The 26,047-nt window shown below is 49.3% G+C and overlaps 1 protein-coding gene across 3 annotated transcripts; it reads left to right on the forward strand.

Annotated features, from left to right (window-relative positions):
* The first annotated feature begins 1,052 nt into the window (after window positions 1–1,052).
* On the forward strand, window positions 1,053–25,698 carry BRMS1 (BRMS1 transcriptional repressor and anoikis regulator). Of its 3 annotated transcripts, none has more exons than XM_038764585.1 (11): window positions 1,053–1,137; window positions 19,401–19,603; window positions 19,702–19,792; window positions 20,983–21,110; window positions 21,355–21,434; window positions 22,826–22,922; window positions 23,386–23,478; window positions 24,059–24,123; window positions 24,407–24,446; window positions 24,700–24,763; window positions 25,003–25,698. In XM_038764585.1, the coding sequence occupies exons 2-11, from the start codon at window positions 19,465–19,467 to the stop codon at window positions 25,166–25,168; spliced, it is 963 nt and encodes a 320-aa protein (XP_038620513.1). In that variant the 5' UTR covers window positions 1,053–1,137; window positions 19,401–19,464; the 3' UTR covers window positions 25,169–25,698. The 3 variants fall into 3 exon arrangements, with proteins under 3 accessions (XP_038620513.1, XP_038620514.1, XP_038620515.1); XM_038764586.1 differs by having other exon boundaries at window positions 23,416–23,478; XM_038764587.1 differs by lacking the exon at window positions 24,700–24,763 and having other exon boundaries at window positions 25,003–25,088.
* The last annotated feature ends 349 nt before the right edge of the window (window positions 25,699–26,047 follow it).

Below are 26,047 nucleotides of genomic sequence, written 5' to 3' on the forward strand. Positions count from 1 at the left end.
CTCTCCCCCTCGTCCCCCTCTCCACCCCCCATCTTACCTCCTTCCCTTCCCCACAGCACCTGTATAGATGTATCTATGTTTGTACGTTTTTATTACTCTATTTATTTGTTTATTTTACTTGTACCTATCTATTCTATTTATTTTATTTTGTTAATACGTTTGGTTTTGTTCTCCGTCTCCCCCTTTTAGACTGTGAGCCCACTGGTGGGTAGGGACCGTCTCTAGATGTTGCCAACTTGGACTTCCCAAGCGCTTAGTACAGTGCTCTGCACACAGTAAGCGCTCAATAAATATGATTGATTGAAGGGGGGAGACAGACAACAAAACAAAACATGGAGACAGGTGACACCTTGTATCCTCCCCAGCGCTTAGAACAGTGCTGTGCACATAGTAAGCGCTTAATAAATGCCATCATTATTATTATTATTAACAAATTCCATCATTATTTCCCCCCTTTATTTCCCCATTATAGCCCCCTTTTATCATCATCATCATCATCAATCGTATTTATTGAGCGCTCACTATGTGCAGAGCACTGTACTAAGCGCTTGGTAAATACAAATTGGCAACACCTAGAGACAGTCCCTACCCAACAGTGGGCCCACAGTCTAAAAGGGGGAGACAGAGAACAAAACCAAACATACTAACAAAATAAAATAGAAATAGACTTTTAGACTGCGAGCCCACTGTTGGGTAGGGACTGTCTCTATATGTTGCCAATTTGTACTTCCCAAGCGCTTAGTACAGTGCTCTGCACATAGTAAGCGCTCAATAAATACGATTGATGATGATGATGATTCTAGAGCCCAGTATGTTCCCGTTGCTATGGAAACCGGCCTCCGGAGTCCCAGAATGCAACAGCCTTGGAGGCCTTCTGTCCCGCGCTCGTTGATGACGTCGCTTGGGTGTCTCTCCTCCAGAGTCCCAGAATGCAACGGCCTTAGAGGCCTTCTGTCCCCGTGCTCATGGATGACGTCACTCGGTTGTTGCTCCCTCCTCCTTCGGGCGCCCCGATTAGTTTGCCCTATCCGGGGTGGGCGGGGCGAAGGCTACACTTCCGGGAGGAGGGCCGGTAACCCGTGGCGTCTACTAAGTAGCCTCTGACCCGAGAGCTCCAGGGTCGCTCCCGACATCACGGTAGGTGAAGCCGCGTCCGTCCCCGCCGGGTTCCTATTTCTGCCTTGGCCGGAAAAAAAAAAAAAGCTGAACGTACCACCCCTCTGCTTGTGCAGTGGTACGAGCCACCCCGGCCAATTCGATGGGGATTGGCTCAAACCATTGCGCTTTATGGGGGAGGCACGGGCTTTCCCATTAGCCTCCCGCAGCCCGAAATGGAGCTAAAATCCGGTGGGAAGGGATGAGGGGGACAGAACGGACGAATTCCTGGAGAGTTTGGAGCGGGAGGCTCCCGGGTCTGGGCGGGGATTCGGGATTTGCGGTGGGGGGAGGATCGGAGTGGATCCGCCCGCAGGCGCCGTGGAAGAAGCGGGAGAATCCCTCCGGACCCCCCCGCGCCTTCTGGGCACTTGGTATCGTCGGCCCTGGGCCCACGCTTTCTGCCTTTCGACGCTCATTCATTCATCCAGTCGTATTTATTGAGCGCTTACGGGGTGCGGAGCACTGGGCTAAACGCTTGGAAAGTGCAGTTGTGCAACAGAGACAATCCCTACCCAACGACGGGATCCCAGTCTAGAAAGGGGAGACAGAGAACAAAACAAGTAGACAGGCATCAATAGCATCAAAATAGATAAATAGAATTCATTCAATAATAATAATGGCATTTATTAAGCGCTTACTATGTGCAAAGCACTGTTCTAAGCGCTGGGGAGGTTACAAGGAGATCAGGTTGTCCCGGGGGGGCTCACAGTCTTCGTCCCCATTTTACAGATGAGGGAACTGAGGCCCAGAGAAGTTAGGTGACTTGCCCAAAGTCACACAGCTGACAATTGGCAGAGCCGGGATTTGAACCCCTGACCTCTGACTCCAAAGCCCAGGCTCTATCCACTGAGCCACAATCCTTCCCAGACTGAGCCCTTTCCTTCCTGTCCCCCCTCCATCCCCCTATCTTATCTCCTTCCCTTCCCCACAGCACCTGTATATATGTATATATGTTTGTACATATTTATTACTCTATTTATTTTACTTGTACATGTCTATTCTATTTTATTTTGTTAGTATGTTTGGTTTTGTTCTCTGTCTCCCCCTTTTAGACTGTGAACCCACTGTTGGGTAGGGACTGTCTCTATATGTTGCCAATTTGTACTTCCCAAGCGCTTAGCACAGTGCTCTGCACATAGTAAGCGTTCAATAAATACGATTGATGATGATGATTCAGTCGTACTTATTGAGCGCTTACTGTGTGCAGAGCACTATACTAAGCGCTTGGAAAGTCCAAGCTGGCAACATATAGAGGCGGTCCCTACCCAGCAGTGGGCTCACAGTCTAGAAGGGCTCCCCACAAAACATATTAATGAAATAAAATGAATAAATATGTACAAATAAAATAAATAAATGGAGTAGTAAATGTGCAGAACACTGGACTTAACGCTTGGAAAGTGCAGTTGTGCAACAGAGACAATCCCTACCCAACGACGGGATCGCGGTCTAGAAAGGGGAGACAGACAACAAAGCAAGTAGACAGGCATCAGTAGCATCAAAATAGATAAATAGAATTCATTCATTCAGTCGTATTTATTGAGCGCTTACGGTGCGCAGAGCACTGGACTAAACGCTTGGAAAGTACAGTTGTGCAGCAGAGACAATCCCTACCCAACGACGGAATCCCAGTCTAGAAAGGGGAGACAGACAACAGAACAAGTAGACAGGCATCAAAATAGATAAATAGAATTCATTCATTCAATCATATTTATTGAGTGCTTATTGTGTGAAGAACACTGGACTAAATGCTTGGAAAGTGCAGTTGTGCAACAGAGACAATCCCTACCCAACAATGGTATCCCAGTCTAGAAAGGGGAGACAGACAACAAAAAAGTAGACAGGCATCAATAGCATCAAAATAGATAAATAGAGTTCATTCATTCAATCGTATTGAGCGCTTACGGTGTGCAGAGCACTAGACTAAACGCTTGGAAAGTACAGTTGTGCAGCAGAGACAATCCCTACCCAACAACGGGATCCCAGTCTAGAAAGGGGAGACAGACAACAAAACAAGTAGACAGGCATCAATGGCATCAAAATAGATAAGTAGAATTCATTCATTCAATCGTATTTATTGAGCACTTACGGTGTGCAGAGCACTGGACTAAATGCTTGGAAAGTGCAGTTGTGCAACAGAGGCAATCCCTACCCAACGACGGGATCGCGGTCTAGAAAGGGGAGACAGACAACAAAACAAGTAGACAGGCATCAATGGCATCAAAATAGATAAGTAGAATTCATTCATTCAATCGTATTTATTGAGCACTTACGGTGTGCAGAGCACTGGACTAAATGCTTGGAAAGTGCAGTTGTGCAACAGAGGCAATCCCTACCCAACGACGGGATCGCGGTCTAGAAAGGGGAGACAGACAACAAAACAAGTAGACAGGCATCAATAGCATCAAAATAGATAAATAGAATTCATTCAATTGTATTTATTGAGCGCTTACTGTGTGCAGAACACTGGACTAAATACTTGGAAAGTACAGTTGTGCAACAGAGACAATCCCCACCCAATGACGGGATCGCAGTCTAGAAAGGGGAGACAGACAACAAAACAAGTAGACAGGCATCAATAGCATCAAAATAGATAAATATAATTCATTCATTCAATCGTATTTATTGAGCGCTTACGGTGTGCAGAGCACTGGACTAAATGCTTGGAAAGTACAGTTGTGCAACAGAGACAATCCCTACCCAACGACGGGATCGCGGTCTAGAAAGGGGAGACAGACAACAAAACAAGTATACAGGCATCAATAGCATCAAAATAGATAAATAGAATTCATTCAATCATATTAATTGAGCGCTTACTGTGTGCGGAACACTGGACTAAACGCTTGGAAAGTGCAGTTGTGCAACAGAGACAATCCCTACCCAACGACGGGATCCCAGTCTAGAAAGGGGAGACAGACAACAAAACAAGTAGACAGGCATCAATAGCATCAAAATAGATAAATAGAATTCATTCATTCAATCATATTTATTGAGCGCTTACTGTGTGCAGAGCACTGTACTAAGCACTTGGGAAGTACAAGTTGGCAACATACAGAGGCGGTCCCTACCCAACAGTGGGCTCACAGTCTAGAAGGGGGAGAATTATAGGTAATAATAATGATGATGGCATTTGTTAAGCGATTACTATGGGCAAAGCACTGTTCTAAGCGCTGGGGAGGTTACAGGGTGATCAGGTTGTCTAACGGGGGCTCACAGTCTTCATCCCCATTTTACAGCTGAGGTAACTGAGGCACAGAAAAGCAGCGTGACAGTGGAAAAAGCCCGGGCTTTGGAGTCAGAGGTCATGGGTTCAATTCCCTGCTCCGCCAACTGTCAGCTGTGTGACTTGGGGCAAGTCACTTCACTTCTCTGGGCCTCAGTTACCTCATCTGTAAAATGGGGATTAAAACTGTGAGTCCCCCCCCCCCACCCCAGACAAGCTGATCATCTTGTAACCTCCCCCACGCTTAGAACAGTGCTTTGCACATAGTAAGCGCTTCACAAATGCCATCATTATTATTATTATTGTGACTTACCCAAAGTCACACAGCTGACAAGTGGCGGAACTGGGATTAGAACCCGCGACCTCTGACTCCAAAGCCCGTGCTCTTTCTACTGAGCCACGCTGCTTCTCTATAGATAATAGGCACATTATTAATAAAATGAATAGAATAATAAATATATACAGACACCAGTGCTGTGGGGCGGGGAGGGGGGTAGAGCAGAGGGAGGGAGTCGGGGTGATGGGGAGGAGGAACAGCAGAGGAAAAGGGGGGCTCAGTCTGGGAAGGCCTCCTGGAGGAGGTGAGCTCTCAGTAGGGCTTTGAAGGGAGGAAGAGAGCTTGCCAGATGGGCAGAGGGAGGGCATTCCAGGCCAGGGGGATGACGTGGGCCGGGGGTCGATGGCGGGACGGGCGAGAACGAGGCCCGGTGAGGAAATTAGCGGCAGAGGAGCGGAGGGTGCGGGCTGGGCTGGAGAAGGAGAGAAAGGAGGGGAGGTAGGAGGGGGCGAGGGGATGGACAGCCTTGAAGCCCAGGGTGAGGAGTTTCTGCTTGATACGAAGGTTGATTGGTAGCCAGTGGAGATTTTTGAGGAAGGGAGTGACGTGCCCAGAGCGTTTCTGTACAAAGATAATTCGGGCAGCAGAGTGAAGGTATAGACTGAAGACAGGAGGATGAGAGATCAGAGAGGAGGCCGATGCAGTAATCCAGTCAGGATAGGACCAGAGATTGAACCAGCAAGGTAACGGTTTGGATGGAGAGGAAAGGGTGCATCTCGGCGATGTTGTGGAGGTGAGACCGGCAATTTTTGGTGACAGATTGGATGTGTGGGGTGATTGAGAGAGCAGAGTCGAGGATGACACCTTTGTTGCGGGCTTGTGAGACGGGAAGGATGGTAGTGCCGTCCACAGTGACGAGAAAGTCAGGGAGAGGACAGGGTTTCGGAGGGAAGATAAGAAGCTCAGTCTTGGACATGTTGAGTTGGAGGTGGTGGGCGGACATCCAGGTGGAGGTGTCCTGAAGACAGGAGGAGATACGAGCTTGGAGGGAGAGAGAACAGGGGAGGAGATGGAGATTTGGGTGTCATCTGCGAAGAGATGATAGTTGAAGCCATGGGAGCAGATGAGTTCACCAGGGGAGTGAGTGTAGATAGAGAACAGAAGGGGCCCAAGAACTGATCCTTGAGGAACCCTTACAGTAAGGGGATGGGAGGCGGAGCCCGCGAAAGAGACTGTGCTCTGCACACAGTAAGCGCTCAATGAATACGATTGATGATGATGATGATGAACGGCCAGAGACATAAGAGGAGAACCAGGAGAGGAAGATGTCCGGGAAGCCAAGGTTAGATACTGTGTTGAGGAGAAGAGGATGGTCAACAATGTCAAAGGCAGCTGAGAGGTCGAGGAGGATTAGGATAGAGTAGGAGCCAAATAATGGTAATTGTAGTATTAGTTAAACACTTACTACATGCCAGACACTGTACCAAGTGCTGGGGTGGATACAGGCAAATCGGGTGGACACAGTCCCCGTCCCACACGGGGCTCATAGTCTTAATCTCAGTTACCATTTTGAGGTAACTGAGACACACAGAATCAATCAATCAATCAATCGTATTTATTGAGCGCTTACTATGTGCAGAGCACTGTACTAAGCGCTTGGGAAGTACAAATTGGCAACACATAGAGACAGTCCCTACCCAACAGTAGGCTCACAGTCTAAAAGGGGGAGACAGAGAACAAAACCAAACATACCAACAAAATAAAATAAATAGGATAGAAATGTACAAGTAAAATAAATAAATAAATAAATAGAGTAATAAATATGTGCAACCATATATACATATATACAGGTGCTGTGGGGAAGGGAAGGAGGTAAGATGGGGGGGTGGAGAGGGGGATGAGGGGGAGAGGAAGGAAGGGGCTCAGTCTGGGAAGGCCTCCTGGAGGAGGTGAGCTCTCAGAAGGGCCTTGAAGGGAGGAAGAGAGTGAAGAAGCGAAGTGACTTGCCCAAAGTCACACAGCAGGCAAGTGGCGGAGCCGGGATTAGAACCCAGATCCTTCTGACTCTCAGGCCCTTACTCTCTCCACTAAGCCGGGATATGAAGAGAGAGGGCTGCCCAGGACAGAGGCAGGGAGTGGGCGAGAGGTCGGCAGCGAGATAGACGAGATGGAGGTACAGTGAGTAGGTTGGCATTGGATGTGTCAAGTGTGCGGGCCGGGTTTTTGGTGGAGAGCGGCGAGGTGAGGTAGGAGGGAGCAAAATGATTGAGGGCTTTAAGCTCGGTGGTAAGGAGTTTGTGTCTTGATACGGAAACAGGTTCCTCAAAGCCCAGAGTGCAAGCACCGACTTTAAAATGTTCCCCTCGATTCATAAAGCCGCGAGGGCGGATCAGCAGGGAGTTCCCCCAAAGCAGGCCCCGGGGGGTGGCAGTTGACTAGAAAAAGCTCAGGAGACTTTCCAATTTAGAGAAAAAACAAACCAGAAAGCCCTGGTTTCTGTTTGATACAGGTTTCTGTTTCTTTTAGACTGTGAGCCCACTGTTGGGTAGGGACTGTCTCTATATGTTGCCAATTTGTACTTCCCAAGCGCTTAGTACAGTGCTCTGCACGTAGTAAGCGCTCAATAAATACGATTGATGATGATGATGATACAGAGATGGAAGGGCAGCTCCTAAAGGATTTTGAGGAGGGGGAAGACGTGGACCAAACGCTTTTTTCCCTAGGCTGTAAGCTCGTTTTGTGAGGGGCACTGGGGTGAATTAACCAATCAGTGGTATTTATTGAGCACTTACCGTATGCGGAGCACTGTACTAAGCACTTAATATCAAGTTCATTCATTGATCCCTACCCAACAACGGGCTCACAGTCTACAAAGGGGAAGACAGACAACAAAACAAGTAGCCAGGCATCAGTAGCATCAATATAAATACATTGAATTAATATGGAAACAACCCATGTCCCGCATGAGGCTTGTAGTCTTAATCCCCATTTTACAGATGAGGGAACTGAGGCCCAGAGAAGTGAAGCGACTTGCCCAAACGTACACAGCAGATAAGTGGCAGAGCCGGGATTAAAACCCAGGTCCTCTGACGCCCGGGCTCTTTCCACTCAGCCATGCTGTTTCTCGTTCCTTCAAGAAATCTCCCGTCTGCTTTCAAAATCTAGGGCCTCCATCTGCAAGTGCGGCCTCCATCAATCAATCAGTGGTATTTACTGAGCGCTGACTGTATGCAGAGCACTGTACTAAGCACTTGGGAGAGTCCAGTACGTTAGAATTGGTAAATGCCATCCCTATCCAAGAGGAGCGTACAGTCTAGATGGGCAAACCAACATTAAAGTAAATTACAGTTAGGGAAAATGACAGAGTAAAAAGACATTCTAAAAAGACGTATGCTTGCCCTCCTTCCTCCCCTGTCCACCCCCTTCAACCCTTCAGTCTCGGATGACTCCTTCCCCTCTCTCTAGCTTTATACTCCACCTCCTGTCCTTAGAAAAAGCATATCTGAATCAATCAGTGCTATTTATTCATTTATTCAACCGTATTTATTGAGCGCTTACTGTGTGCAGAGCACTGTACTAAGTGCTTGGGTAGTACAGGTCGGCAACATATAGAGACGGTCCCTACCCAACACCGGGCTCACAGTCTAGAAGGGACAGACAACAAAACAAAACGTAGACAGGTGTCAAGATCGTCAGCATAAATAGAATTATAGCTATAATCACATCGTTAATAAAATAGAGGAGTAAATATGTACAAGTACAGAGTAATAAATCTGTACAAATATATACAAGTGCCGTGGGGAGGGGAAGGAGGTAGGGCTGGGGGGCGATGGGGAGGAGGAGAGGAAAGAGGGGGCTCAGTCTGGGAAGGCCTCCTGGAGAAGGTGAGCTCTCAGTAGGGCTTTGAAGGGAGGAAGAGAGCTAGTTTGGCAATTTATTGAGCGCATACTATGTGCAGAGCACTGTACTAAGCACTTGGAAGAGTACAACAGTTGGTAGACACGTTCCCTGCCCATAGAGAGCTGAGAGCCTAGAGGGGGAGAAAGATATTAAAATAAATTACGGTTATGGACATAATGTGGTGGAGCTGAGGGTGGGGTGATTTGAGCCGAGTGAATGCCTTAAATCAATCAATCAATCAATCAATCAATCGTATTTATTGAGCGCTTACTGTGTGCAGAGCACTGTACTAAGCGCTTGGGAAGTACAAGTTGGCAACATATAGAGACAGTCCCTACCCAAGAGTGGGCTCACAGTCTAGAATAATAGAAATGGAAAGCCCAATAATAATGAGAATAGTATTTAAGCGCTTAATATTTGCCAGGAACCGTAATAGGTATAAGATAATTAGGTCAGACACAATCCCTGTCCCACACAGGGCTCACGGCTAAGATGTATAAATCTATAAACCCCAAGACCTCACGGCTCTAAAGAAATATACACAGACCCTGAAACCCGGAGTTGGGAGGGTTAGAAGCTGAGGGATTAACTTTGGCCTTTGGGAGTCAATCAGGAAGGGCTTTGTGGAGGAGGTGAGTTTTGAGGTTCAAATCCCGGCTCTGCCAATCGTCAGCTGTGTGACTTTGGGCAAGTCACTTAACTTCTTGGTGCCTCATCTGTAAAATGGGGATGAAGACTGTGAGCCCCACGTGGGACAATCTGATCACCTTGTATCCTCCCCAGTGCTTAGAACAGTGCTTTGCACATAGTAAGCGCTGAACAAATCAATCAATCAATCGTATTTATTGAGCGCTTACTGCGTGCAGAGCACTGTACTAAGGGCTTGGGAAGTACAAGTTGGCAACATATAGAGACGGTCCCTACCCAACAGTGGGATCACAGTCTAAAAGACTGTGAACAAATGCCATTATTATTATTATTATTATTATTATTATTATTATTATTATCATCTCAGGGCTTCAGCCCCGCAGGCCCTGCCACTTGTCTGCTGTGTGGCCTTGGGCAAGTCACTTCAACTCTCCGTGCCTCGGTTATCTCACTTATAAAACGGGGATTGAGACTGTGAGCCCCTCATGGGACTTGGACCATATCCAATCGGATTAGCTCGTTTCTACCCCAGTGTTTAGTACAGTGACTGACACTTAATAAGCGCTTTACAAATACCATTAAAAAAGGGAGAAATGGTGGTATCAATCAATCAGTCATTGGTATTGGTATTTTAGACTGTGAGCCCACTGTTGGGTAGGGACTGTCTCTATCTGTTGCCAACTTGTACTTCCCAAACGCTTAGTACAGTGCTCTGCACACAGTAAGCGCTCAATAAATATGATTGATTAATTGATTGATTGATTGATTGAGTACTTATTGTGTGCAGTGCACTGGACTCTGTGGTTGGGAGAATACAATCTGGTGGATTTGTGTCCCCCCCCCCACCGTAATGTTGAGAATCAATGAGGAAAAGAAAAGCTCGGTGTAGAGTTCTCCAAGGTCCAAAAGGAGACTGTCAGGTGGGGCAAAATCCCCTCTTTCTCCCCCTCTCCCCACCCCTCAGCACCCTGTGGGTGGGTGGTTATAAGGTAGCTCGTCTTTCATGATTAATGATAGTATCTGTTAAGCACTTATTTTGTGCCAGGCATTGTACTAAACGCTGGGGAGGATACAAGCAAATCGGGTCGGACACAGTCCCTGTCCCGCGTGGGGCTCACAGTCTCAATCCCTATTTTTGAGGCCCAGAGAAGTGAAAGTGACTTGCCCAGGGTCACACAGAAGACAAATGACAGAGTGGGGATTAGAACCCATGAACTTCTGGCTCCAAGGCCCATGGTCTATCCGCTACACAATCAATCAATCAATCAATCGTATTTATTGAGCGCTTACTATGTGCAGAGCACTGTACTAAGCGCTTGGGAACTACAAATTGGCAACACATAGAGACAGTCCCTACCCAACAGTGGGCTCACAGTCTAAAAGGGGGAGACAGAGAACAGAACCAAACATACCAACAAAATTAAATAAATAGGATAGAAATGTACAAGTAAAATAAATAAATAAATAAATAGAGTAATAAATATGTACAACCATATATACATATATACAGGTGCTGTGGGGAAGGGAAGGAGGTAAGATGGGGGGATGGAGAGGGGGACGAGGGGGAGAGGAAGGAAGGGGCTCAGTCTGGGAAGGCCTCCTGGAGGAGGTGAGCTCTCAGCAGGGCCTACACCAAGATGGCAGAGGTCCGGCTATGGAAATTTTTAGACCCGGGGAACGAGACTAAAAAACAAAGCAATGAACAGAGCAAGCTTTACAAATATATTAAAAAAAAACCCGGAATCTGGAAATGATCATAATAAGCACATATTTTGGGGTGTAATCCACCACGGATTTCTTCAGTACGGCATTGTGAAATATTTTATGGAACAGAAGTGGTTATGGGGGTCAGCTGGAAACCAACAAGAAGAAAATTTGTGGCTCAAGTATTGGGAAGCGACTGAGGGCGGATTGTGGAAATCGAGTGTGTGAAACCGCCGAGGGCCTGTGTTTTTTTGTGTATTTGTTTTTAATACAGTATTTAAGTGCTTACTACGTGCCAGGCTCTGTACTAAGTGCTGGGATAGACACAAGCAAATCAGGTTGAACCCAATCCTTGTCCAACATGGGGCATACAGTCTTAATCCCCGTTTTACAGGTGAGTTAACTGAAGCCCAGAGAAGTGAAGTGACATACCCAAGGTCACCCAGCAGACATTACCCCTCCTCCCCCTCCCCCCCGCCTTACCTCCTTCCCCTCCCCACAGCACCTGTATATATCAATCAATCAATCGTATTTATTGAGCGCTTACTGTGTGCAGAGCACTGTATTAAGCGCTTGGGAAGTACAAGTCGGCAACACATAGAGACAGTCCCTACCCAACAGCGGGCTCAAAGTCTAGAAACCTACAATGTTTGTATGTATTTATTACTCTATTTTATTTGTACATGTTTATTCTATTTATTTTATTTTGCTAATATGTTTTGTTTTATTCTCTGTCTCCCCCTTCTAGACTGTGAGCCCACTGTTGGGTAGGGACCGTCTCTAGATGTTGCCAACTTGTACTCCCCAAGGGCTTAGTGCAGTGCTCTGCACACAGTAAGCGCTCAATAAATACGATTGAATGAATGTGGTAGAGTCAGGATTAGAACTCAGGTCCTTCCGACTCCCAGGCCCAAGTTCTAGCCGCTGTTCTCCCTCTTACTCACGTGGGCCTGGGTCTGTGTTCATTCATTCATTCAATCGTATGTATTGAGCACTTACTGTGTGCAAAGCACTGTACTAAGTGCTTGGGAGAGTACAGTACAGTATTTATTTTATTTTGTTAGTATGTTTGGTTTTGTCTCCCCCTTTTAGACTGTGAGCCCACTGTTGGGTAGGGACTGTCTCTAGACGTTGCCAATTTGTACTTCCCAAGCGCTTAGTACAGTGCTCTGCACACAGTAAGCGCTCAATAAATACGATTGATGATGATGATGATACAGTGTATTAACAGACACATTCCCTGCCCACAACGAGCTCACAACTTAGTGCTTGACACAAAGTAAGCACTTAACCAATTCCGCAACAACAACAATAATAATAATAATAACAATTATTATTGTTATAGAGTTAGCCATGCTCATTAGCCCCTGGGGACTTAAATCTAGCGTGACAAAAAGAGGGAGATCAGACTATACACCCAGTGTCTCCCTGTGTTACCAAGAGGACGTGGAATGACAAGGTCAGGAAAAATGTTGATCCCTAAAAGAGAAACATGAAGAGCAATTGATTGAGTTTGTTCTGGAGTGCTAGTAGGTCAACCCAAGTGCCATGCCTTTCAATAATAATATAATAATAGTCCCTGTCCCACATGGGACTAATTTATTACTCTATTTATTTTACTTGTACGTATTTATTCTATTTATTTTATTTTGTTCATATGTTCTGTTTTGCTGTCTGTCTCCCCACTTCTAGACTGTGAGCCCACTGCTGGGTAGGGGGCTTAGAGAAGCAGCGTGGCTCAGGAAGAAAGAGCCCGGGCTTTGGAGTCAGAGGTCATGGGTTCAAATCCCGGCTCCGCCAATTGTCAGCTGTGTGACTTTGGGCAAGTCACTTCACTTCTCTGAGCCTCAGTTACCTCATCTGTAAAATGGGGACTGAGACTGTGAGCCCCATGAGGGACAACCTGATAATCTTGTAGCCTCCCCAGCGCTTAGAACAGTGCTTTGCACACAGTAAGTGCTTAATAAATGCCATTATTATTTATTATTATTATTAGGGACCTTCTCTATATGTTGCCAACTTGTACTTCCCAAGCGCCTACTGAAGTGCTTTGCACACAGTAAGCGCTCAATAAATACTATTGAATGAAGGAATGAGAGGGAGAAAAGCAGTTGGATTCCCATTTTACAGATGAAAAAACTGAGGCCCGTAGAATAATAATGGCATTTGTTAAGCGCTTACTATGTGCAAAGCACTGTTCTAAGCACTGGGGAGGATACAAGGGGATCAGGTTGTCCCATGAGGGGGGCTCACACTCTTAATCCCCATTTCACGGATGAGGGAACTGAGGCACGAAGTGAAGTGACTTGCCCCAAGTCACACAGCTGACAAGTTGCAGAGCCGGGATTAGAACTCATGACCTCTGACTCCCAAGCCCGGGCTCTTTCCACTGAGCCACGCTGCTTCTCTTAAGCAGAAGCAGTGAAGTGAAGTGTCTTCCCCTAGGTCACACGACAGGCAAGTGGCGGATGCAGGATTAGAACCCAGGCCCAGACTCTTTCCGGTAGGCCAGGCTGCCCCGGTGCCTCTCTTTGCCCGGGCGCCCTGCCCCGGCTGTTGGCCCATTTACAGATTCGGCTTCTTCCCCATGCCCATTCAACCTGCCGCCCCAAATCCGCCTCACGCCCAGACCCCCCAATTCCGTCTGCCCTCCAATCAGTCAATGTCAATCAATCAATCAATCGTATTTATTGAGCACTTACTGTGTGCAGAGCACTGTACTAAGCGCTTGGGAAGTACAAGTTGGCAACATATAGAGACAGTCCCTACCCAACAGTGGGCTCACAGTCTAGAAGGGGGAGACAGAGAACAAAACCAAACATATTAACAAAATAAAATAAATACAATAGATAAGTACAAGTAAAATAAATAAATAAATAGAGTAATAAATATGTACAAACATATATACATATATACAGGTGCTGTGGGGAAGGGAAGGAGGTAAGACGGGGGGGATGGAGAGGGGGCTCAGTCAGGGAAGGCCTCCAGGAGCTTATGTCCTTTCAGCGTGCGCCCCAAGCACCCCAAACAGACACCTTTTTAAATAATAATATTGATATTTGTTAAGTGCTTACTCTGTGCCAAGCACTGTTCTAAGCGCTGGGATAGTTACAAGGTCATCAGGTTGTCCCGTGTGGGGCTCACAGCCTTCATCCCCATTTTACAGATGAGATAACTGAGGCCCAGAGAAGCGAAGTGACTTGCCCAAAGTCACACAGCAGACCAAGTGGCGGAGCCCGGATTAGAACCCACGACCTCAGACTCCCAAGCCTGTGCCGTTTCCACTAAGCCACGCTGCTTCTCTTAGTTATGACCATCAACCAGTGGTATTTATTGAGCACTTATGTGTGCAGAGCACTGTACTAAACACTTAGGAGAGAACAGTACAGTTGGTAGACACGGTTCCCAACCATAAGGAGTTCATAGTCTAGAGGGGGAGACAGACATTCGAATAAATTATAGTTATCAATCAATCGATCTATTTATTCAGCACTTTCTGTGTGCAGAACACTGTACTAAACATTTGGGAATGTTTAGTACTAAACATGCGATTGATTGATTGATTGATTTGCGAGAGTTCAATACAATAGTGTAGGTAGACACATTTCCTGCCCAACAATGAGTTCACGTCTAGGGGTACGGACATAACTGGTTTGAGAGTGAGGGTAGAGTATATATTAAATTCAGTCGTTTTTATCGAGCGCTTACTGTGTGCAGAGCACTGTACTAAGCGCTTGGGAAGTCCAAGTTGGCAACATCTAGAGACGGTCCCTACCCAACAACGGGCTCACAGTCTAGAAGGGGGAGACAGACAACACAACAAAACATGTTAACAAAATAAAATAAATAGAAGAAGTATGGACAAATAAAATAGAGTAATAAATACGTACAAACATATATACATATATACAGGTATGCTGTGGCTGAATTGTACTTTCCACGCACTTAGTCCAGTGCTCTGCACACAGTAGGCACTCAATAAATCCGACCGAATGACTGAACGGTATGTAAACGGTACAGATCCAAGTGTATAGGTGACGCAGAAGTAAGGCCGTAATCAGGGAGGGCTTCTTGGAGGAGTGGTGATTTTAGAGGGGCTTGGAAGGAGTGGAGAACGGTGGACTGGGTATTGGGGTATTGTCTCCCCCTTCTAGACTGTGAGCCCGCTGTTGGATAGGGACTGTCTCTATGTGTTGCCGACTTGTACTTCCCAAGCGCTTAGTACAGTGCTCTGCACACAGTAAGCGCTCAATAAATACGATTGATTGATTGATTGGACTGTCGGATGTGAAGGGGGAGGGCATTCCATTCATTCAATCGTATTTATTGAGTGCTTACTGTATGCAGAGCACTGGACTAAGCGCTTGGGAAGTACAAGTTGGCACCATATAGAGACGGTCCCAACCCAGCAGCGGGCTCACAGTCTAGAAGGGGGAGACAGACAACAAAACAAAACATATTAACAAAATAAAATAAATAGAATAAATATGTACAAGTAAGATAAATAAATAGCGTAATAAATATGCGCAAACATATATACATATATACAACATATATACATATATTCCAGGCCAGAGGCGGGACGTGGGCGAGGGGTCGACAGTGAGACAGAGGCGATGGAGACACCGTGAGAAGGTTCATTCATTCATTCATTCAGTCGTATTTATTGAGCGCTTACTGTGGGCAGAGCACTGGACTAAGCGCTTGGGAAGTCCAAGTTGGCACCATATAGAGACGGTCCCTACCCAGCAGCGGGCTCACAGTCTAGAAGGGGGAGACAGACAACAAAACATACTAACAAAATAAAATAAATAGAATAAATATGTACAAGTAAAATAAATAAATGGTGCAATAAATATGCACAAACATATATACGTATATACAACATATATACATATATTCCAGGCCAGAGGTGGGACGTGGGCGAGGGGTCGACAGTGAGACAGAGGAGATGGAGACACCGTGAGAAGGTTCATTCATTCATTCATTCAATCGTATTTATTGAGCGCTCACTATGGGCAGAGCACTGGACTAAGCGCTTGGGAAGTCCAAGTTTGCACCATATAGAGACGGTCCCTACCCAGCAGCGGGCTCACAGTCTAGAAGGGGGAGACAGACAACAAAACAAAACATATTAACAAAATAAAATAAATAGAATAAATATGTACAAGTAAAATAAATAAATAGCGTAATAAATATGCACAAACATATATACAACATATATACATATATTCCAGGCCAGAGGCGGGACGTGGGCGAGGGGTCGACAGTGAGACAGATGCGATGGAGACACCGTGAGAAGGTTCATTCATTCATTCATTCATTCAATCGTATTTATTGAGCGCTTACTGTGGGCAGAGCACTGGACTAAGCTTAGCGTTAGAGGAGCAAAGTGCACCGGCTGGGCTGTAGTAGGAGGGTAGCGAGGTGAGGTAAGTGGGGGCAAGGGGATTGAGTGCTTTAAAGCCAGTGGTGAGGAGTTTTTGTTTGATGTGGGGTGGTTGGGCAACGATTGGAAGTTCTTCTGAGAGCTCACCTCCTCCAGGAGGCCTTCCCAGACTGAGCCCCCTCCTTCCTCTCCCCCTCCTCCCCCTCTCCATCCCCCCCGCCTTACCTCCTTCCCTTCCCCACAGCACCTGTATAGACATATATATGCTTGTACATATTTATTACTCTATTTATTTTACTTGTACATATCTATTCTATTTATTTTATTTTTGTTAATATGTTTGGTTTTGTTCTCTGTCTCCCCCTTCTAGACTGTGAGCCCACTGTTGGGTAGGGACCGTCTCTAGATGTTGCCAACTTGGACTTCCCAAGCGCTTAGTCCAGTGCTCTGCACACAGTAAGCGCTCAATAAATACGATTGATTCAGGTGGGAAGAGATGTGAACTGTTAGTGCTCAATAATTACCATTGATCGAGGTACAGGATAATCAGATTAGACACACAACCTATCCCATCTGGGCTTAGAGTTTAAGAAGGAGCTCGCCGTGGGCAGGGAACCTGTTGACGAGCTCTGTTTATATTCTCCCAAGCGCTTAGTCCAGTGCTCTGCTCACAGTAAGCGCTCAGTAAATACGATTCCCCGATTGATTGGAGAACAGGTAGTATTTTATCCTCATTTTATAGATTGCTTAGGTTACTGGATTGAAGCTTTATCCTTCCTCCCCGAAGAGAAGTATGAGGTCTGATGGGAGTTGCAGTTGTGGGGGAATTGAGGGAGCTTAATGGTTTCCCTTACCAATCATTCATTCATTCATTCATTGTCGTATTTATTGAGCGCTTACTGTGTGCAGAGCACTGTACTAAGCACTTGGAAAGTACAAGTCAGCAACTTCTAGAGACAGTCCCTACCCGACAACGGGCTCGCAGTCTAGAAGGGGGAGACAGACAACAAAACGTGTAGACAGGTGTTTACCAATCATTCATTCATTAAGTCAGTCGCATTTATTGAGCGCTTACTGTGTGCAGAGCACTGTACTAAGCACTTGGAAAGTACAAGTCAGTAACATCTAGAGACGGTCCCTACCCATCAACGGGCTCGCAGTCTAGAAGGGGGAGACAGACAACAAAACATGTAGACAGGTGTCAAAATCGTTAGAATAAACAGAATTGTAGCTATATGCACATCATTAACAAAATAAATAGAATAGTAAATATGTGCAAGTAAAATAAATAGAGTAATAAATCCGTACAATCGCCTCACCTCACTGAGTTAATCAGTGAAACAGCGTGGTGTAGTGGAAAGAGCCCAGGCCTGGGAATCGGAAGATCATGGGTTCTAATCCCGGCTCTGCCACTTGTCTGCTGTGTGACCTTAGGTAAGTCACTTCCCTTCTCTGTGCCTCAGTTACCTCATCTGTAAAATCGGGATTGAGACTGTGAGCACAGTGTGGGACAGGGACTGTGTGAATTTGATTTGCTTGCATCTACCCCAGGTTTTAGTACAGTGCCTGCCGTATAGTAAGTGCTTAACAAATACCATAGTTATTCCAGCTCTGCCAGTTGCTCACTGTGTGACCTTGAGCAAGTCACTTTTTTTTTCCAATGAGAAGAAGTGTTGCCTAGTGGTTAGAACATGAGCCCGGGAGTCAGAAGGACCTGGGTTCCAATTCCGGCTCTGCCGGCCTTCCCAGACTGAGCCCCCTCCTTCCCCTCGCCACAGCACCTGTATATATGTTTGTACAGATTTATTACTCTATTTTACTTGTACATATTTACTATTCTATTTATTTTATTTTATCAATGTTTTGTTTTGTTGTCTGTTTCCCCCTTCTAGACTGTGAGCCCATTGTTGGGTAGGGACCATCTCTATATGTTGCCAACTTGTACTTCCCAAGCGCTTAGTACAGTGCTCTGCACACAGTAAGCGCTCAATAAATACGATTGAATGAATGAATGCCATTTGCTCTGTGACCTTGGGCAAGCCACTCCACTTCTCTATTCTCTCATCTGCAAAATGGGTATTAAGACTGTAAGTCCCTTGTGGGGCGTGGACTGTGGCCAACCTGGTTAGCCTGTGTCTACCCCAGCGCTTAGTATAATAATAATAATGATGATGGCATTTGTTAAGCCCTTACTATGTGCAAAGCACTGTTCTAAGTGCTGGGGTGTACACAAAGTGATCACGTTGTCCCCCGTGGGGCTCACAGTCTTAATCCCCATTTTACAGATGAGGGAACTGAGGCACAGAGAAGTTAAGTGACTTGCCCAAAGTCACCCAGCTGACAATTGGTGGAGCCGGGATTCGAACCCATGACCTCTGACTCCCATGCCCAGGCTCTTTCCACTGAGCCATGCTCTGCTTAACACAGTAAGAGCTTAACAAATGCCATTAAAAAAAAAATTGCTAAGTGCTTACTGTGTGTCAAGCGCTGTTCTAAGCACTGGGGGTACGTACAAGCTAATGAGGTCAGACGCAAACCCTCCCCATTTTACTGTTGAGGAAACTGAGGCCCAGAGAAGTCGAGCGACTTGCCCAGGGTCGCCCAGCAGGCAAGTGGACGAGGCAGGATTAGAACCCAGGTCCTCTGGCTCCAAGGCCCAGCCAGGCTCTTTCCATCAGGTCCCTCTGTTTCTCTGAGGTCCCTACCGTCCCTCCGTCTTAGACCGTGAGGCCCCACGTGAGACAGGGACTGTGTCCGTCTCGATTATTTTCTACAGAGCTTGGCATCGTTTTGATCGTCATCATTACTGTTATTATCATTAGAAGCAGCGTGGCTCAGTGGAAAGAGCCCGGGCTTGGGAGTCAGAGGTCATGGGTTCAAATCCCGGCTCCACCACTTGTCAGCCGTGTGACTTTGGGGAAGTCACTTCACTTCTCTGGGCCTCGTTTCCCTCATCTGTAAAATGGGGAATAAGACTGCGAACCGCCCCCCCCCCGCCGTGGGACAACCTGATCACCTTGTAACCTCCCCAGCGCTTAGAACAGTGCTTTGCGCATAGTAAGGGCGTAACAGATGCCATCGTTATTATTTTTATTATTATCCAGGCATTGCGGTGAGCCCCCAGCCTCTGGGTCGGCCCCTCCACCCCGTTCTCTTGGCGCAAGGCTCATGCCAGTCCAGCCGCTGAACAAAGAGGCGGAGGAGATGGAGGTGGAGGGGGATTCGGCGGCCGAGATGAACGGGGAGGAAGAGGAGAGCGAGGAGGAGCAGAGCGGCAGCCAGTCGGAGTCAGAGGAGGAGAGCTCAGGTAAAAATCCCGCTCCCTGCCCCCTGGGCCTGCCTCCCAATCCGCCCTCTGCCCTCCCCTGCCCCCCTCTACCCTCCTCTGCCCCCCTGTGCCCCCAGAGATGGACGATGAGGACTGTGAGCGTCGCCGCAGCGAGTGCCTGGACGAGATGTCGGATCTGGAGAAGCAGTTTTCGGAGCTGAAGGAGAAGTGAGTCTGGGGGGCTTGGGCTGCTTCAGGGCCCGGTGGCCCCCTCCCCCGTATACACACACGCATCCCTAAGCTCCCCGCATAGAGCTCTGAGGGTGTCCTGCCAAGGAGGCAGCGTGGAAGCCGGGCAGACTCACTCCCAGGGCCTTGCAGGGTGGGTGTCTTGGCGGGGAGGCAGCCTGAGCGGTCTGGGATGACGATAATAAGCATAATGAGAATAATAATGAGAAGCAGCATGGCTTATCATCATCATCATCAATCATATTTATTGAGTACTTTGTGCAGAGCACTGTACTAAGCACTTGGGAAGTACAGGTTGGCAACATATAGAGACAGTCCCTACCCAACAGTGGGCTCACAGTCTAAAAGACTCAATGGAAAAGAGCCCGGGCTTTGGAGTCAGAGGTCGTGGGTTCAAAGCCCGGCTCCGCCACTTGTCAGCTGTGTGACTTTGGGCAAGCCGCTTCACTTCTCTGGGCCTCAGTTCCCTCATCTGGAAAATGGGGATGAAGACTGGGAGCCCCCTGTGGCAACCTGATCCCCTTGTAACCTCCCCAGCGCTTAGAACAGTGCTGTGCACGTAGTAAGCGCTTAATAAATGCCATCATTATTATTATTAATTGTGGTATTTGTTAAGCACTTACTGTGTGCCAGGCACTGTTCTAAGCACTGGGATGGATATAAGCTAATCGGGTTGGATCAATCAGTCAATCAATCGTATTTATTGAGCGCTTACTGTGTGCAGAGCACTGGACTAAGCGCTTGGGAAGTACAAGTTGGCAACATATAGAGACAGTCCCTACCCAACAGTGGGCTCACAGTCTAAAAGGGGTTGGATGCAGTCCGTGTCCCACCTGAGGCTCACAATCTTCACCCCCGTTTTCCAGATGAGGGAACTGAGGCCCAGAGAAGGGAAGTGACTTGCCCAAAGTCTTACGGCAGACGAGTGGTGGAGCCGGGATTAGAACCCAGGTCCTTTTGACTCCCGGGCCTGGGCTGTATCCACTAGGCCACGATGGCAGCTAATCCTGGCTCTCGCTCCCAGGGCCCTGGGGGGGGTCCGTCCGGGGAGGCAGCCTGGGGGCTGGGCAGATTGGGTGCCAGACGGACTGGGTGCCAGGCTGAGCGCCCCTCCTGCACCCAGGGCCCTGGGGGGGTCCTGCCACGCTGAACCCCCCTCCCACTCGCAGGCTATTCAAGGAGCGCCTGAGCCAAGTGCGAGTGCGGCTGGAGGAGGTGGGCGCCGAGCGAGCCCCGGAGTACACGGAGCCTCTCGGGGGGCTGCAGCGCAGCCTCAAGATTCGCATTCAGGTGGCAGGTCAGCAGGGAGCCCCTTCCTCCCGGGAACCTCCCCTCTTGGGACGTCGTTGTCCTGGGCCCCCCTCCCCTCACGGAGTGCTGCCGTCCTGTCCCGAGCCCCCTGCCCAATTCCAGAGCCCAGAGGACGTTCCCTCCTGCCTCCCCTTTCCCTCTTCAGGCCGGCCTGAGGGCCCCTACCCTGCCCAATCGCCACCCCTGACCCCCCACCAGGCCCCTGCCAATCCCCCCGTCCCCTCCCACAGGCATCTACAAGGGATTCTGCCTGGATGTGATAAGGAACAAATATGAGTGTGAGCTACAAGGAGCCAAGCAGCACTTGGAGGTAACTGGCAGGGGCGGGCGGGGAATTCCCGGGGGGCAGAGGGGCACTAACCCAACCAAGCCCCTCACAGATCCCGGGGGGCCCACGCACCTTAGATGCCAACATCACAGCGAGCCACGGTCAGCGAACTGGCCAAGGCTGGGAGCTGGGGCGGGGGGCGTCAAGGAGTCATTTATTCATTCATTCAATCATATTTATTGAGATCATCATCATCATCATCAATCGTATTTATTGAGCGCTTACTGTGTGCAGAGCACTGTACTAAGCGCTTGGGAAGTACAAATTGGCAACACAGAGACAGTCCCTACCCAACAGTGGGCTCACAGTCTAAAAGGGGGAGACAGAGAACAGAACAGCACAGCCCCAAACCCCCGACTCTCCTCCAACGATCCTACTGTGTGCTGAGCACTGGACTTAGCTGTTGGAAGAGTACAGTATTACAATAATCAGACACATTCCCTGCCCACAGCGAGCTTACAGGCTAGTGGGGGAGACAGACACTAATATAAATAAATGACAGAAATGGACTTATTACTGTGGGGCTGGGACGGGGATGAATAAAGGGAGCAAGTCAGGGCGACGCAGAAAAGAGCGGGAGAAGAGGGAAGGAGGGCACAGTCAGGGAAGGCCTCTTGGAGGAGATGGGCCTTCAATAAGGCTCTGGAGCAGGGGAGAGTCATTGCCTGTTGGGTTTGAGGAGGGAGGGCGTTCCAGGCTAGAGGCAGGACTGGGCGAGGGGTCGGTGGCAAGATGGAGATAAAGTGAGAAGGTTAGCGTTAGGGAAGCGAAGGGTACACTCTGAGTTGCAGGATTAGAGGTAGGAGAGGGCATGGTGATGGAGGGCTTTGAAGCCAATGTTGAGGAATTTTGCTTGATGCGCAGGTGGATGAGCAACCATTGGAGGTTTGATAGAAAAATAATCCGGGCAGCAGAGGGAAGTCAGGACTGGAGTGGGGAGAAACAGGAGTCGACCGGGGACAGGGATAGGATCAAGTTGGGTGGGGCGGTCCCTCTCCTTCCATCTGGGCACCTCTGTCCTTACCTGTATATATGTTTGTACATATTTATTACTCTATTTATTTTACTTGTACATATCTATTCTATTTATTTTATTTTGTTAATATGTTTGGTTTTGTTCTCTGTCTCCCGCTTCTAGACTGTGAGCCCACTGTTGGGTAGGGACTGTCTCTATATGTTCATCATCAATCATATTTATTGAATCGTATTTATTCTCTATATGTTGCCAACTTGGACTTCCCAAGCGCTTAGTACAGTGCTCTGCACACAGTAAGCGCTCAATAAATATGATTGATTGATTGATTACCCCACCCCAGTATCCTGCCCCCCGGCATCCTCCCCTCCAGTCTAACGGCGGGGGGCTTCCCTTCCAGAGCGAGAAGCTACTGCTGTACGACAACCTGCAGGGAGAATTACAGGAGCGGATCCAGAGGCTGGAGGAGGACAGGCAGAGCTTCGACATCAACTCCGGTCAGCCCCGCACCCCTCCCCGCCCCCACCCCAAGACAGATTCCGGGGTGGACGGGGGGCACGGTAGAAATTGGCCCCTAATAGGATGGAGAGCAGCATGATCTGTTGGAGAAAGCCCAGGACTGGGAGCCAGAGGCCCTGGGTTCTAATCCCAGCTCTGCCACTTTCCTGCTGTATGACCTTGGCGAGTCACTTAACTTGGCTGTGCCTCAGTTATCTCATCTGTGAAATGGGGATTCCATACCTCCCTCCTATGTAGGGAGGGAGTCCATGTGGGACAAGGACTGCATCTGGCCTGATTACGGGGTTTGGGGGAAGGAGAGGGAAGGGGCTGGCTAGGGCATCGCTCCTGCCTAGATTTCTAGGCGGGGGCTCTGGAAACTCAGGCCCCCTGACCCTGCCGAGGCAGAGTTCCAGCACAGTTTTCCACCCCCCACCACCTGACCCTGGTTTTGGGGTGCAGAGTGGTGGGATGACAAACTGCACCCCAAAGGCAACCTGAAAGCGTGGGACTCCCTGCAGTCGAGTAAGAGGAAGAAGGCACCTCTCGTTTCCGGTATCCTTCGCACCGTCATCCTGGCCTTGGCTCGGGGGCTTAGGGGGCTTGGTGGGGTGGTGAGCCCTGATGGATGGGGGTGGGTTAGGGGTGGAGCCAAGCTGTGGCGATCAGTCAATCACTGGTATCTGCTGAGTTGCTTCCTGCGTGCAGGGCGCCGTAGTACGCGCTTGGGAATGTCCAGTACAGTACAACCCTAGAGAAGCAGCATGGCCCTACCACTTGTGTGCTGTATGACCTTGGGCCCGTCATTTTACTTCCTCTGTGGCTCAGTTCTGTTCTCCCTCCTACTTAGACTGTGAGCCCCACGCAGGCCAGGGATTGTGTCCAATCTAGTTAGCGTGTATCTTCCCCCAGCGTTTAGAACAGCATTGGACACATGGTTAGCACGCAATAAATGCCATAAAGAAAAAGGAGCTTACAGTCTAGCAGGGGAGGGAGACATAACAAACCACAATGAAGGGAAGCAATCGAGTAAAAGTGTCTGGTATGTGAGGGTGGCTAGGAGTGTCAGATTGCTCCGGTGCTGTGGGAAGTTGAGCAGGACCCGGGTCCCCGTTTTCCTTGACCGCCCACCCAGGACCCTACATCGTGTATATGCTGCAGGACATTGACATCCTAGAGGACTGGACGGCTATCAAGAAGGTGAGCGGGTTTGGTGGCCCCGAGCCTGGGGGTGGGAGCCTGAGCCCTTCCCTCCCAGGAGTTTCCTCTCCTGTCCTCTCCCTGCCAAAGGAGGGGACAGAGATGGAGGACAAGCCACCTGCCTCCCCCCAAAAAAATCCCATAGTAACAGCAGCATTGGTCTGAGGGGGTCCCTGAGCAGTGTGAAGGATTCAGAGGGAGGCTGGGGGGGACCCACCGGAGGGAGAGCTTCTCAGAGAAGACCCCTCCCCACCCCAAGCCACCTCCCCTTCTCCCCGTCCAGGCCAAGGCGGCCGTGTCCCCCCAGAAGAGGAAATCAGACGGTAAGAGATGACTCTTCCCTGTCCCCGTCCTCACCCTTCCTGGTGTCTCCCTGATTGGGAGTTCAGGGGAGGGGTTGAGACGGGATTGTGGTGGGAAGGCAGCTGTGGGTGTGGAGTGAGGGGGGCAAGAGTGGGAGAGAGGCTGCGGGAGGGAGGGGGGAGAGATTGGGGGAGTCGGGAGAGGCCAGGGGAGGGCGGAAGGACCGACCCGGGAGCTGCAAGGGATAAGTGGTCTCTCTCTCCCCTGATCCAGGCTATGGCTCGGGGCCTGCCCAGGGAGGGCAAGGAAAGAGGCCTGTGTTCCTGTGGGCCCCAAGGTGGGGACGGGGAGCAGTGGATTAAGGGGGGTTGTTTCAAGGAGCTCCGGGTGGAGGAAGGCGACTCCAACCTGTGTTTGGCTCTAGGGGACCACCCGGCCTTGCGTCCCTCTCCGCCTTTCTACCCCCTGAACCCACCCTGTCTTCCCTCCCGGGCCCCACACCCATCCTCCGAGCACCCTCCAGCGCTGGGCCTCGTGTCACTGGGGCATCTCTGTCCCCTCCTCCATCCCCCTCAGGGCCGTGACCCCCTCCCTCGCACCCCCGACGCCGCCGTCAGCAGCAGCAGCAGGAGGAGGAGGAGGAGGAGGAGGAGGAGGCGGGCCACGCCGATGTACCGCCGGCCCCAAGTCCGAGCCGGGCCTCACGTCCTCAGGAGGGCACGGAGGGCCCGCGCGAGTGTGACCGGACCCCCGAGCGTGTCCCCCGGATCCTGTTCCCGGAACGCTGTCCGCCTGCCCCGGACTCCTCGTGGCCCAAGCTGGCAGACTGACCCCCGGCCCCTCGCCGTCGCCCACCCCCCCTCCAAGTTGGGTGCCTCCCCCACTATGCCAGGCACCCGGGAAAGGTCTGACCCCGCACCCTGGCCGGCCTGGGTGTTCCCCTGGCTCCCTACTTCCTCTCCCTGTCAGTTCCAGGCTGGCACACTGCCCCAGGTGGGTTAAGAAGACATGCCTCACTTTGAGACCCAGCCAAGTCCCTTCCCTGGCCAGCCTGGAGGGCCGGGCCCCGGGGCCGAAGCGCTGCTTTAGGTGCTGGATGGGAGAACTCCCAGAGATGTATATTTTTTTGATGCTTCTTCCCTTTCCCCACCTCCACCGTTGCCTCCTGCGCCGGGCTGGGAAGAACTGAAGATCCCGGGCTTTCCCAGGGACCACTCTTCACCCCCGACTCTTGGTGATGGAGTTGGCATTAAAGTTAATAATAATAATAATTGCAGTATTTGTCAAGCATTTACTATGTGCCAGCTACTGTCCTAAGAGTTGGGGTAGATACGAGGTAACTGGGTTGGACACAGTCTCTGTCCCACCCAGGGCTCAGTTTTAAACCCCATTTTACAGATGAGGTAGCTGAGGCGCAGGAAAGTGAAGTGACTTGCACAAAGGCACACAGCAGACAGATGGCAGAGCTAGGATTAGAACCCAGGTCCTTCCGACTCTAGGGCCCGGGCTGTATCCACTAAGAGAGAGAGAGAGAGTGTGTGTGTGTGTTTGTGTGCACGTGCATGTATGCACTTGCTCCCGCTTGTGTGTGGGGGTGGTGGCAGTGGGATATCGCTCAGCT

Source organism: Tachyglossus aculeatus, chromosome 22 (assembly GCF_015852505.1).
Source record: "Tachyglossus aculeatus isolate mTacAcu1 chromosome 22, mTacAcu1.pri, whole genome shotgun sequence".
NCBI classification, from domain to species: domain Eukaryota; kingdom Metazoa; phylum Chordata; class Mammalia; order Monotremata; family Tachyglossidae; genus Tachyglossus; species Tachyglossus aculeatus.

What these genes read in the sequence shown, in the direction of transcription:
- BRMS1 (XM_038764585.1), top strand. Translation starts at nt 19,465, where the DNA reads ATGCCAGTCCAGCCGCTGAACAAAGAGGCGGAGGAGATGGAGGTGGAG. An exon ending in GAGCCAAGCAGCACTTGGAG is followed by an intron (nt 21,435 to 22,825) that starts GTAACTGGCAGG and finishes CTTCCCTTCCAG; the next exon opens with AGCGAGAAGCTACTGCTGTA. An exon ending in GAGCTTCGACATCAACTCCG is followed by an intron (nt 22,923 to 23,385) that starts GTCAGCCCCGCA and finishes TTTGGGGTGCAG; the next exon opens with AGTGGTGGGATGACAAACTG.